This window comes from Phodopus roborovskii, unplaced genomic scaffold (assembly GCF_943737965.1).
Source record: "Phodopus roborovskii unplaced genomic scaffold, PHOROB, whole genome shotgun sequence".
Classification (NCBI taxonomy): domain Eukaryota; kingdom Metazoa; phylum Chordata; class Mammalia; order Rodentia; family Cricetidae; genus Phodopus; species Phodopus roborovskii.
In genome coordinates this window covers 16,619,002-16,631,956 of record NW_026126448.1, presented here as the reverse complement: position 1 = coordinate 16,631,956, position 12,955 = coordinate 16,619,002, and the positions used below count along the sequence as shown (strand labels likewise).

The window sequence follows — 12,955 nt, the reverse complement described above, 5'->3', positions numbered from 1 at the left end:
TAATGTCCAAACAGCAAGGCTGAGCAAGAGTGGTACTGGGTCAGCTAAACAATCATAGTAGATCAGCTAACTGCTCCGCTTGCTTGAGCACCCCCATCCCCATCCCAGGGCAGAGTTACCAGATCCCTGTAGATGTTCTGCTTGGAGAACAGACCTAGGAGAGCAAGCAGAGGCAGTGGTGGCAAGCCCTTCTCATAGCCCTGGTCTGACCCTAGCTGGTATAGTCAACTGACAAAATAGGTAACTCCCCATTTCGGGAGCTTACAGCTCGGCCTGAATGTCCTTACCCTAGAGACAGGAGAGACACTCTGTCAGGAGGAAGTGCGAGGAGGTAAAAGCACAGAGTGTTTGAAAATTCTCATGGGATGAGGTACATGGGAGAGTGGATGAAGAGAGGGAAGCTGGCTGAGTGTGGGAATCGAAGTCGTGAGTACACAGTTTCTCATGGAGAAGCCATGACTTGGAAGCGGGGGCAGAGAGCAGACAGAATGCCAGGCCCTTCCAGAAATGGTGGCAGTGGGTGACTGATGCCCTCTTTTTGTGGAGGGACTATGTGTATGCCCCCGGAGAACTCTCATCGCCATGGAGGAGGAAGCCAGGTGAGCCTGCTGGGTGGTAAGCGGAGGCATTTACTTCCTGGTTGTGGAATATGGTTCTAGAGAAGACAGCAGCTGAGAGAAAGGTTAGGGTGGAGAGCAGCAGGTGAGGACACAGACCTAGAGAGGCAGGCTGAGACCTAACAGACCAGACACCTGGAAGTTTCCAAATGGATTCTGCAATAGAGCTGTCCAGGTTGATGTGGCTAGGGACACAGAGACTGAAGCCACGTGTGACAGCCAGTCGCTCTGCAGAATATTAATAACACATTTTTGGTCATTTCCAAAGCAGAACCATGTGGGTTAGGGGGTTGTGAGGGTCAGAGGTGATAGATGTCATTAAAGGTGTCAACACACTGGGGACCAAGAAATATACAATCAACGAGCAGTACCATTGCCTCCTTTGCCCACACTGGGCAATACGTTTCTTCGTTTTCAGTGTAGCACCTGAGAAAGGTGCTTTCACTGTTGCTGGGAGGGGAGTACACGAGGGAAAAAAATCTGAGCAGGGCACAAGGCATTGGAAGCTGAGAGTTCTGCATATGTCATGGCCCAGCAATCTCCTTCCTGGGATTTCATTTGAGGAAATGCTCATGAAGACAGAATTATAACTATATGGTTGCAAAATACATAGACGCTCCAATGACCCACAGTAGATGACACCTAAGTGTCAGTTTTCCCATAATGCTATGCAGGCATCAACAGCAATAACAAGGAAGATGGGCAATATGTGAAAGATGTTGTTATTCAGAAGACCAAAAGAATTAGTAACAGTAGTGGTCTCAGGGCAGAATTATAGTTCATTTTCACTCTTTTCCTTTGTGCTATTTGTTATTCTTACTTCTTCAGATTTCTAGTCTGGAAGTATCTTGCTTTGTTTTTGTGTTTATGTGTATGTGTGCGCAGATGTACAGATGTGTGGGGGTGGCAGGTGGAAGCCAGAGGGCGGCTTTAACTGTTGTCCCACAGGTATCATCCTAGGTTTTTAGGCAGCATCTCATTCTCTGCCTGGGGCTCACCAAGCAGGTCAGGTTGAAGCCTGAGAGATCCTCTTGTCTCTACCTCTCAGGCAATGAGATCATAAGCATATGCTACTACCCCTGGTGTGTGTGCGTGTGCGTGTGCGTGTGCGTGTGTGTGTGTGTGTTCTGCAAGATCAAAACTCAGGTCCCATGCTCTCAAGGTATGTACTTTATCACCTGGGCCATCACTCCAGTCCTATGACTTTATTTTTTATTAGTATTTATTAATTATACAAAGCAAGATATTTCATCATGACAAGAACTTATATTCCTATAAAGGGAAAAGCCCTCATAAATTCTAAAAGGTAATAAATGCAAACTGAATGGCAGATCTCAGGGGTTTGCTTGACTCATTTGCTTTAGGAGCCAGACCTCACATCTCCCTGCCTTTGGGAGTCCTTAACTGCTAGGAGGAGGCCGGGCCCTTCTTACCCAGGGGTTCTTGACACAGACCTCTCCATACAGTACTTCCTTCCCTGTCATTTCTTGTCTCACCTGGCCACCTCTCGGTGGTGCTGAGAACAGAGTTCACTGTGCATCTGTCACCCCCAGAACTGGAGATGCATAGACCCTTAGTAAATGTTTGCTGAAGGTACGATTCCATCACCAGACCCCGGGAGACTTGCATGTGGTCCTGACAGCTCCCGATACCATCCCAAGGTGACTAGGAGCTGAGCCACCTGGTTGCTACTGTAGCCCCTGCTGCTCACCTTGACAGAGAGGAATGGCCTCACTCCACAGGTGGTAGCCTTGAGGGTGCCTGGTACAGATGGCCATGCTGTGTCCCACCAAACGGTAGCCCATGTTGCAGCCAAAGTGGATGGAGCCGCCGGGCTGGGTGGTTGTCTGGCCCAGGATGAAGCCGTGGAGAGGAGCCTTAGGCAGGCTGCAGTAGGGAGCTGAGGAGTGAGAAGAGGCTGAGCAGAGGAGTGGCAGAGTTCCACTGCCTGAGCAGGTGGGCTGTCCCATAGCCGCTCCCCGCCTCCCCCAGCTCATGTCCACTGTCACTGCCCAGTCCTTTGTATTTAAGGAGGCCCGGGTGGTTGACAGGGAACAACAGTTAAGTAAAGCCATAACAAGGGCAAACAAACCAAATCAAAACAAAGGGCAATTGAGAACTATGCCACCAACAACTTGCTCTGTAAACTGCTGGCCTCCTTTGCTGCCTGAGCTCACACAGTCCAGGCTGCTTTCAATGCCCTTGTGACTGCAGGTAACCTTGTAAAGCAGGGCCCAGTGGGTCTGCTCTCCTAAACATGTGACAACCAGGTAAGTCACTGAAGCTTGTTTTGCTCTAGTTGACTCCCTGCGACACCTCCCTTATAGGTGCTTATGTGATGAGAGAGAGAGAGAGAGAGAGAGAGAGAGAGAGAGAGAGAGAGAGAGAGAGAGAGAGAGGACTAAGTAAAGCATCCCAGTGCAGTGCAGTGCAGTGCAGGGCACTCAGTGCTCAATAAATTGCTATCTGTTGCTCGGCTGTGTTGGGGATGCCTGGGGTTCTGGGATATACATTTCCCTACAGGGTTCATTTCCTGTCCCCCCCAATGTATGGCTTGACATATTTCATTCATTTATCCAGTGAAGAGTTCCCAGGAGTCCAGTCAGTGCCAGCTGTTGGTTGCTTTGGTCCTGGGGATGCAATAGTGGGGCAGGCAAATGTCCCAGATGGAGGGAACTCACACCTGCTGGGGGTCCTTGGGTTGTGTGACAGTTATCATTGACAGCTCCACAAGGCCTAGAATAACCTAGGGGACAACTCTCTGGGCACAGCTGGGAGGGAGTTGATGGGGGGAAGAAGGCCCTAGATGCAGGCAGCACTGTCCCATGGGCTGGTCCTGGATGGCATAGAAAGGCAAGAGCTAGCTGAGTGCCCACTTTGGTCGCTCTCTGCTTCCTGACCACAAAGGCAATGTGACCAGGTACCTCAGGCTCCCGTCACCACTTTCCCATAGTTGTGATAGACCATATCCCTAAACTACATGCCAAGATAAACGACTTCTTCCTTAAGTTGGTTTAGTCAGGTATTTTGTCATAGCAACAAGAAAAATAACTAACACCGGTTGGTTCTGTGAGTCTGTGAGGGGACAGTGATCTGGGGGGCTTCACATCATGACCCTGTTTCATTTGCTTGGTCTCTAGCTGAACTTCCTGGATAGATAGGGGTGAGCAGATTGGGGGCCAGGCCCTGTCCTCACAGGCTCTCACAGAGAGACCTCTGATTTCTTGTCTGAAGGCTCTGTGTGGGTAGAAATGGTGTTTTATTAAATTGTATGCTCTGAGCTGGAGAGATAGCTCAGTGGTTAAGAGCACTGTCTGCTCTTTCAGGGGATCCGAGTCCAATCCCCAGCATCAACATGGTGGCTCACATCTATAACTCTACTTATAGGGGATCTGATGCTCACTCTGGCCTCTGCAAGCACCAGACACACATGTGGTACACAGACATATATGCAGGCAAAACACCATCACATACATGTGTGTGCACTCCTGCTGTGCCTCCTCTGTCAAGCACATCTGGAATCTATGTACCTCCTTCACCCAGGAATGAGAATCTCAATATAAAATATGCTTAGTCACTAGGACAGACACAGTGGTAAGTCACACACGTCGGTTGTATCTTAATTATTAAGTACTAATTGCTGTACCATGTAATGAATTTCTTTTCTACGTGGCATATGTACTGTAATTACAACTGACTCATTACTTCCAAACACATTAGTCTCTGAGCAGTAAGACAAAGAGAACTCCTTAAGAGCTCTTAGCTCTAAATTTAGTAGTGGTGGCAGGAAAATGCCATTTTCCCAACCACCAGGAACTCAGTCCTGAACTCCCCAATGGGTTTTGTTAAATAGCCTTATTGCCAGCTAGTAACAGGGCAGATCACTGATCATGGGGTCACAAGGCCATCTTTGCCCTAACCATGGACATCTGGGAGAGGAGAGTGTGGGTGGGATCTACAGAGGAAAGGAAATTCAAGGGAGTCAAGGTAGAGCTCCCTCAGTTCCATCTGGTAGTTCCTCTCACACCCAGAGGCTCTTCAGAACTTGCCATGGGTCCTCAAGGTGTCACCTGGTCTTGCAATTAGAGACACATGAGAAGATATGGATACATGGTTCTTCAGGCAGAACATGGTGATATGCCATTCCTGCTAACCAATATTCTTGTGTGTGTGTAGAGGGTTGAGGTCAACTCAGATGTCACCCAGGCTGCTGTCTATTTTATTTTCTGAGGTAAAGTCTCTTACTGGGACCTGGGGCTCACTGATTGATTAGGCTAGGCTGGCCAGCCAGAGAGCTCTAAGGATCCACCTGCCTGTCTCCCCTGGGGTGGGATACCAGTGCATGCTATCACATTCAGATTCTTACCTGGGTCCTAGGTAGTTGGACTAGGGCCCTTGTACTTGTGTGACAAGTACTTTGCTGACTGAGCTATATTCCTGGCTCCCTGAAACTGCTATGCTTTGAAACTTTGTCTAATACTTGTCTGGCATTCAGGCATGTGGCAGAACTCCCATGATCTACAAACATTCTTTGCAGCCTCCAGGGCTGGCAAGCACAGCCAGCAGTTCATTGGATTGTCCTTCAAAGCAGACATCAAGGTTTCAGCTTATCAAACAGATCAGTGGTTCCCACAATGAGAGTTCAGAGAAAGTCCATTTTCTCCATCTAATTGTATCCTAGGGATATTTTTTTATCAAAGGCCTAGCCTTTGATCTGACCATGCCCAGACAAGAGTGAAACCCTGTCAATTGCAGCAATGTAGATGGAGGACATAATGTTAAGTGATTCAGAAAGACAAATCTGTGTGTTCTCATCCATGTGTGAAAGCCAGGGAAAGTTGATTTTATACCAGTAGAGAGTATGATAGGGGTCACCAGAGCTTGGGACCAGTAGAAGGCAGAGGGGGTGAAATGAGGTTGGTTACTGGGCACAAAAATAAGAACTAAGTTCTCATGTTTTGCAGTACGGATGGGCAGCCACAGTTTATAATCCACTGACTATATATTCCAAAAGTGGTAGAAAAATGGATTTCAACAGTCTCCAACACAAAGAAATAAACTTGTGAGGTGACAAGTGTGCTAATTGCTCCCATTGATCATTATGATTGCATACATGCATCAACGTGTCATATTGCACACCTCACAAATATGTCCAATTGACATCTGTTAATGAAATGATCATGATGAAAGAGATATGGCTTGCACAACAGGAGAGGGTTTTCTCTGCTGCCTACCCTATGTAATTCTGTGTCTTGGGGTTGCTCAGTCAAAGGACTTCTAGTAATATCTCCTAGCCCTTTAAGGCTCTGGGTCTCATCAGATCTCATTTTTAATAGTTACAATCCTGTAGACTCAAGGTGGGAGTATGAGAAGAAGTTAGAGGTGGGAAAGGACCTGGGCAGGAAGAGGTAGGAGATCTCTAGTCTCTAGGCCTCTAGTCTCGCTTGTGCAGTGTTGGCTAAGGGAGACAGAAGACAGGAGGGGGCTGCCTTGCCTATACAAGGAAGATTGCCACCTTGATGAAGGGATGGACCATGGCTTCTTTGGATGTTTTGGGTGAGAGACTTAAGGGGTTCAGACTGGGGGCCCTTCTTAGGAGTTCTCTTGGCCTACTCACCTGAATACCGAATCTTAAAACCCTTCCGATTATAGGCGTGGTCAGATGACCATCGCAGGTACACAGAGTTGCTTGAGCTGGTGACAATCAGGGGAGCTGAGTAATTCCCACTGAGAGCTTTCAGCAGAGGACTTTGTCCTGAGGGACCTGGGGTGATAAAGACACAGGGTTATAGGCCATTCTCAGTCAGGAGAGAGCTGTAAGTATAGACACCTGGGATGGCTGGATGACTTTGCTTCTGGGGGCCCTGCTGGAGGGCCCCCCTTCTCTGAAACAGTGCTCTGGACTCAGTAAGTGAGATGAAATCTATTTGCTGTTTGCCAGGGTCAGGCAGTTAGTTGATGGAAGAGCTGAGTTTTTGAGCTGGGAGCCTCTTCTGATTCTTCTCGTGCATGCTCAAAATAGTGTGGTGCTCACCACACAGAAATTTTGTTTATTGAACAGGTATATAAAGAGAGCCATAGCGCCAGAGCAAAGCGATAGCTCCCAGGGTCATAAGTAATAAAGCTCCCAAGGCTTCCCTGGAAAGTGCCTTCTTCTAGCCCCTACCTTAAGCCCCTACCTTAAATGGCCGTATTGCATCTCAGGACTCTGGTTCAAGGAGAATAATATAAATCTTGGGAACTCATAACCCAGGATTTATAGTCCTGGAGAAGGCTATGAGTGAAGGTTCCAATACACCACTGAGACAGCTCTTGGGAGCTTGGAAGACTAATGGGCTAAATTTATCAAAGTAGGGGGTATTTGAGCTGCTGTGGCGAACGGGGAAGGTAAGTATCCAGAAGTGAGCAGAAGCAACACAACTCAAACAGTTCAATCATGAGAAAAGAACTCCTGCCTGGTAACTGTGTTCCTTGGGGAGGGCCAGGGGGAGACTCCACACATGAAAGCAATCAAGAATGGGCTGGTGAGGACTTACTGTCCTCAGGAGGCTGGGCTAAGGAAACCAGGCTCTTTAGGACTAAGAGGGGTGAGAACACTCTGGAACACAGAGGTCAGGGGGAAACAGTTTGCAGACGGAAGCAATACTGCCATAATTGGAAATGGGTAACAAGGCTGACATGGTAGTTGGAAGGACCTAGCCTACAGCATCCATGGGGATCATCTACATGTAGTTACTATGGTTACTCCTAGGGGCAAGCTAGCTGGGTAGCCAAAGAGAGCAACTAAAATAGTATGAATTTATGAGCACAGCAGGCACCAGTATGGAGGAGAATACTCTCAGTGGAAAGATTCACCCCTCTCTGTCCTGCTTACAGACCAAGCCATGCTTCCTTTCCCCTTCATTCCAGGACAGTTTGGCTAAAGGAGAGGATAGGTTCTTATAAAAAAAGGACCCAAGACCAGAGGAATGACTACTGTATACAATTGGTTTGCACGCTGTTCTCATGACTACAGCATTCAGCATACAGCTAAACAGCTGAATGCTGTAGACATGAGAACAGCTGGAGTTATTAAAGACAGATACAGAAGTTGGAGTGATGTGGACTCCTGGGGATCCTGATCCTACCATGGCTGTTCTATCAGACAGCAACTCACAAAGAGAGATGCCATTTCTACCCCACCGAGCAAACTTAATCAAATATCCGCAGATAGATGAAGGCCCCGTGGCATCTTTACTAGAGCAGATGGGCACAGTCCTGGTTACACAGAATGTGCAGCTACAGTGTGCTCTTCTCCAGGCTGTCATGAAGGATGAGCAGAAGCAGTTTGCACTGGCATGAGATAGGCAACAGTGTATGTTAACAGTTAAGGCCCAGAGCTCTGTTAATAAGCCTGATTTCTATCATGATACAGTGGAAAGGGATGGGGATCTGGTTTTCCTGCAGAATGTAGCATTTCTGTTCTCTACATAGGATTTTCTGTCTACCAAAGACAATTGGTATAGATATCTTAGCTAGTACATGCACCAGAGGGTAGAAGATAGATCCTACAAAGTTTGCAATGGTATTTTGGTTTGGGACATATGACAAGATTTCTCTAGACACAACAGTAAATGACAGAGCCTTTTGTCTGACCACTAAAGAAGCAGTATGGGGTTTGGTTGACTTTCTTGGGTTTCAGAGAAAGCCTACTCTTCACAAAGGGCTACTGATTGGCTGGTATTCAGAGGTTCTAGCCTTGAGTAAGAAATGGTTTGTAACAGATCTAAACTACTATGCAAGCAACAGACATACAGCTCATCAATTCCCTGATCTTGAGTTTCTATGGTAGAGAAAGATGTTAGGTGGCACCTCCAGCAAGTTCTGATAAGAGAATGCAGCTCAGATGCCCCCAGGGGCTGGGAGCGAGTTGGTGCTGTCTGCAGCAGAGAACCCCATGGCCTCTGTGGGACTCACCATCAAAGATCTCAAACTCATCATACTCCTTCTCACTGAGGAAGTACTCCACTGTGATAGAGATGTTGTACTCCGGCTCTACCCTCACCAGCCAGGAGCAGGTCTGGAACTGTGGGTAGCTTCCAGGGTAGCTCTGGCTAAGGATCACACCCGTGGAGTCTGTCAGAAGCTCATTGGTTGGGCAGTGCACTGGGAAAAAGAAAGAGATACTCTGTATATGACATGGAGACAGAAGAGTGATGGACTGTAGCTTGTCCAGGGAGAGAACTAACTCTCACTGCATACCTAGTATTGGGGCATTTAAACTAGTCTTCGCATTCACTGTCGTCATAGTGTCCCACGCATGACAGGAAGTGACTTTAGATCTCCTGTCAACATGACAGTATTGCTACAACCCACAGCAGGCCAGTTGGTTAAAATCATTTCCTAGTTTGGGTGTGGGTGCTGCTCTCTGGATTTGAGGTAGGTAGATGAGGGTGGTACATATATTCCAGGCAACACTAAGGCCACCCACACTCAAAGAGCAACTCTACAAAATGGGTTTAGATTGTACCAAGAATAGCGCAGAATTAAAGAACACCTGGATTTTAGAGCCCAAGCCTACTGCTTACTACCTGTGTGGCCTTTGATAAAACATTCCCTTTCAGTGTGATGGCTTTTCCAACACAAATGAGAAATCCCCACCTCACAGGATAGCTGCATCCTAGAAAACATACTACATTATATCAAATCACATATGCGGAGTCTACAGGATAGTCTCAACACACCATAGAGATGGCAATGGCGATGGCAATGATGATAATTGCATCGGGGCAGAAAGATCAGCAGGGTTTGCCTGCAGCCTGATTAAGGGGTTTATAAAGAACAACGTTCTAAGAAACTGTCTAAGAAAGACAATGTGGGCCCCAGAAAGAAGCAGGGCAAAAAGGAGGAAGCAGAGGAGGAGGAACAAGAGGAGGAGGGAGAGAAGGTGGAGGAACATGAGCAGGAAGAGCAGCAGAAGGAGGAGCAGGAGGAGGAACAAGAGGAGGAGTAGGGGGAGGAGCAGCAGGAGAAGGAGGATCAGGAGAAGCAAGAGGAAGTGGAGGAGGAGGAGCAGGGGGAGGAGTAGCAGTAGCAGGAAGAGGAGGAGCAGGAGGACCTACAGCTCACCACAAAGGGGAAGGAAGAGACTGGTGTGGAGGAGCCCTGCACATGCCAGGCCCTGGGGAGGTGCTCTGTCATGGAGCCAGGGAAGTATCATAACAGTTTGCATGGAATAAATTTCTGAACAATTTGTTTCCATTTTCCTGGGCTGTGGACCCTGAGGCAAGGCTGCAAGAACCGAATCAGTTTCCTCGGGGCCCTCGGTACCTGTGCAAGTTTTCCAACCCCATGGCAGTTAGTGTGGGTCAGATGCCATCTTCACACGCTTAAAACCATCAGCTACCCCACACTCTTCAATAGCCCGTGGCCTAAGTTCAACCCCTGTCCTCAGTTTATAGGACAGTTAGGGGCTCTGTACTGCCTTGGGTACCTCAGGAATGGGGGAAGGGTTGGATTTGGTCTGAGTTAGGGGTGACTGGGTGATGCAAGTTCGTCTTTTTAAGGCACTGCCTTGGAATGCAGGCAGCTGAGGTATGGGGTGACAGGGTCACACACACAGGTCACGCACACATACACTTGCACCTGAGCACATCCCAACACTCAGTACGCAACTCCAGAGAACACCCAGGTAACAAATGGGCTCTTTCACATTCCCCGGCTCAGAGCAGGTTGAGGACCCTGCAAAGGGTTCTCATTCTGTATTCATTCAGTCATCAGACACCACTGACCTGGTGGCTTCTTTTCAGTGTGCAGGGACTGAACTGAGAGTTGGGGACAGGAGGAGAAATAGAGGCAGGGTTCTCCTGGGCGGAATGTGCTATTTAGTATAATTACCTTCACATATTGGGGGTGGACCTTCAAACTGAAGGTAGGTTCCCAGCTTGCAGGTCAGGATTTCACTCCCCACTAAGGTGAAGCCTGGAAGGCACCTGTAGCGGACGATGTCACCTGTCAAGAGAGATGAGCATGGGCATCCCCTGGAGTGGAGCAGTCTCACTCAGAGGGATTTACAACTTAGTACCTCAAACCCGCTCCCATGGAAGGTGACCAACACTGGCCATGGTTCAGTAACCAGCTCCAGACTGGCCCGGTGACCCAGGCAACTGCTTCCTCCCCCTAGCTCAGCCTTCTGGATATTTCCATATTCTAAGAAATTCTAGGCTACCTTAAAGCTTTTGAATAGCAGAGGGAAGCCATGTTCCCAGCTCCCCCTCCTGGGTCTGGGTGAAGGAAGAAGGTTTACATTTTCAGGACAAAGTAGGCTAAACCGCCATTCCCACAGCCTGGGCCGCTGCTTTCTTCCACAAACATGGAGTCCCCACCCACTCCCCACCACTTCCTGGCCTCTCTCTGCCACCCTGGTTTGGATCGTCGCCATTGGGCAGTGGTACCTATATTGAATTCTTCATTCTCTGTGACCACTTCAGCATTGGGGAGGATCGTCGGGGGAGGACACTTGGTGAGTGGATAAGCTAAGAAGACAGAAAGACACAAGTCAGGGGTAAAGTGTTACCTGTGGGCCTTGAACTAGTACCCCACAATCTGACTTCATTCATTCACACAGCAGAGATGCCTTCATTGTTGTTGAATCGACATGGTCATATAATGCATCCCAGGCTGGCCTGAGCTTACTGTGCAGCCATGGGTAATCTTGAACACCTAACCCTCCTGCCTCAGCCTCCCAAGTGCCAAGATTGCAGGTGCTCACCACCACCGCAACTGGTTTACGTGGTGCTGGTGACTGATGGAGGGGTCTGAACATATTAGGTGAGCATAATACCACGTGGGCTGCATCCCCAGCCATTCACACAATAGATATGTATTAATTAATGAGTATCTATCTCTCCTCAGGGCCAGTTCAGCCACACACTCTTTGGCTTATCTTCAGTCATCAGATTTCGGTACAAAACCCAAGAAGTATGCTTCAACACTGGTAGTCGCCGCTTTAACATGTAGTTGCTTTAAGAGACATAGCAATCAGAGAGGACCCTGACCACTACAGCTTGGGTCCCCAGACTTCAACAAGTACAGGGACAATGTGCAAACAAGGTTACCTTCGTGCATCCTGCCTGCTCAGCTGGCCAGCCCCAGCTGGCAAAGGCCTTGAGTCATGTTCTTGTTTCTTATCTAGTCCCTCCAAGTCACAGACGCCTCACAGTAAAGCCTTGTATTATTTTTAGAATAGCTACTCCCTCGGGCTGGAGTTATTAAAGGGCCTGTTTACCTGAAATGTATCTCAGCACATGTTATATCAAACCAGCAGTATTCACACCTAACAGGATTTAAGAAACATTTGGTGATGTCCCTGACCCCCGGCCAGTGGGGTGGGGAGGAGCATAGCTAAGGATGTCCGGCCTCAAATTCTCCAGCAGCTGTCCCTGAAGTGTGACTTGTGAGAGGTGATTAGATGATAAGGTAGAGTTACTTTCTCAAGAGGCTGCAGGAAATTAATGGTGCAGGCAGGATTTAAATCCGGGTCTGGCTGCTCCCAAGCCCAAGACTTCCCACTGGCCACAGCCCAGCCTCCCCATCCCACGTGTCTTTTCAGATGACCTCAGTGTAGCCCTTGGGGTGGAGCCTGGGTGGTGCCTGGGTGTACAACGGTTTTCAAGGGTTTCTAATGGCTTCTATTACCTGGCTCATGGCTGAGTGCTATTGATCACTCTTACCGTTGCTGTGACTGCCACAGCGAGCAGCGGCGACTGTTTCCCAAACCTCCACATCCCCAGCTATGCTTCTCTCTCTCTCTCTCTCTTTTTTTTTTAAATGTTTAATGCATTAAAAACCCGGGGGTTTTCTATGGAAATGTCAGAAAATGAAATGTATCCATTGTCTTCCCAGACATAGCTACTGTTAACCGCGTGCCATGACTTCTTTGGGTATTTATTCCCCACACAGTTAAGGGGTTTTTCTGTCACTAGATCTGTATCATCTGGTATGCACCCCGTGCTGAGCCTTGCCAGCTGCTATTATATCAGAAGAGGTTTCCCATGCAATAACATTTCTTCAAGAATGAGATTGAAATGACTGTGAAATCTAATCATATAGATTTACTAGAATGTATTTCAGATGCGCTTGTGATAATCACTGCGTTTCTTAAGTTTTTCTGTTTAAATTTGTGACAAAATTATCTGTGCGTGTCACGTGTCTGGATTTTTTTTTTTAAAGATGAAATCTCAGGCATCCAAGGCTGGTCTCAGACTCACTATGCAGCCAAGGATGACCTTGAATTCTTGATCCTCCTGCCTCCACCTCTCCAGTGCTGGAATTTCAATCGTGCATCACCATGCCTGACT

At 48.0% G+C, this 12,955-nt stretch overlaps 1 protein-coding gene across 1 annotated transcript in view; it reads right to left on the bottom strand.

Annotated features, from left to right (window-relative positions):
• The window catches only part of Csmd2 (CUB and Sushi multiple domains 2), a 537,775-nt gene that overhangs the window by 44,275 nt on the left and 480,545 nt on the right, over positions 1–12,955 (bottom strand). Inside the window, exons 45-49 of the mRNA XM_051188846.1 lie at positions 11,051–11,131; positions 10,494–10,607; positions 8,574–8,762; positions 6,235–6,381; positions 2,329–2,517 (exon numbers count right to left, since the gene is read on the bottom strand). Of these exons, the coding sequence (XP_051044803.1) occupies positions 2,329–2,517; positions 6,235–6,381; positions 8,574–8,762; positions 10,494–10,607; positions 11,051–11,131 (720 nt within the window). The remainder of the gene's footprint in view (positions 1–2,328; positions 2,518–6,234; positions 6,382–8,573; positions 8,763–10,493; positions 10,608–11,050; positions 11,132–12,955) is intronic.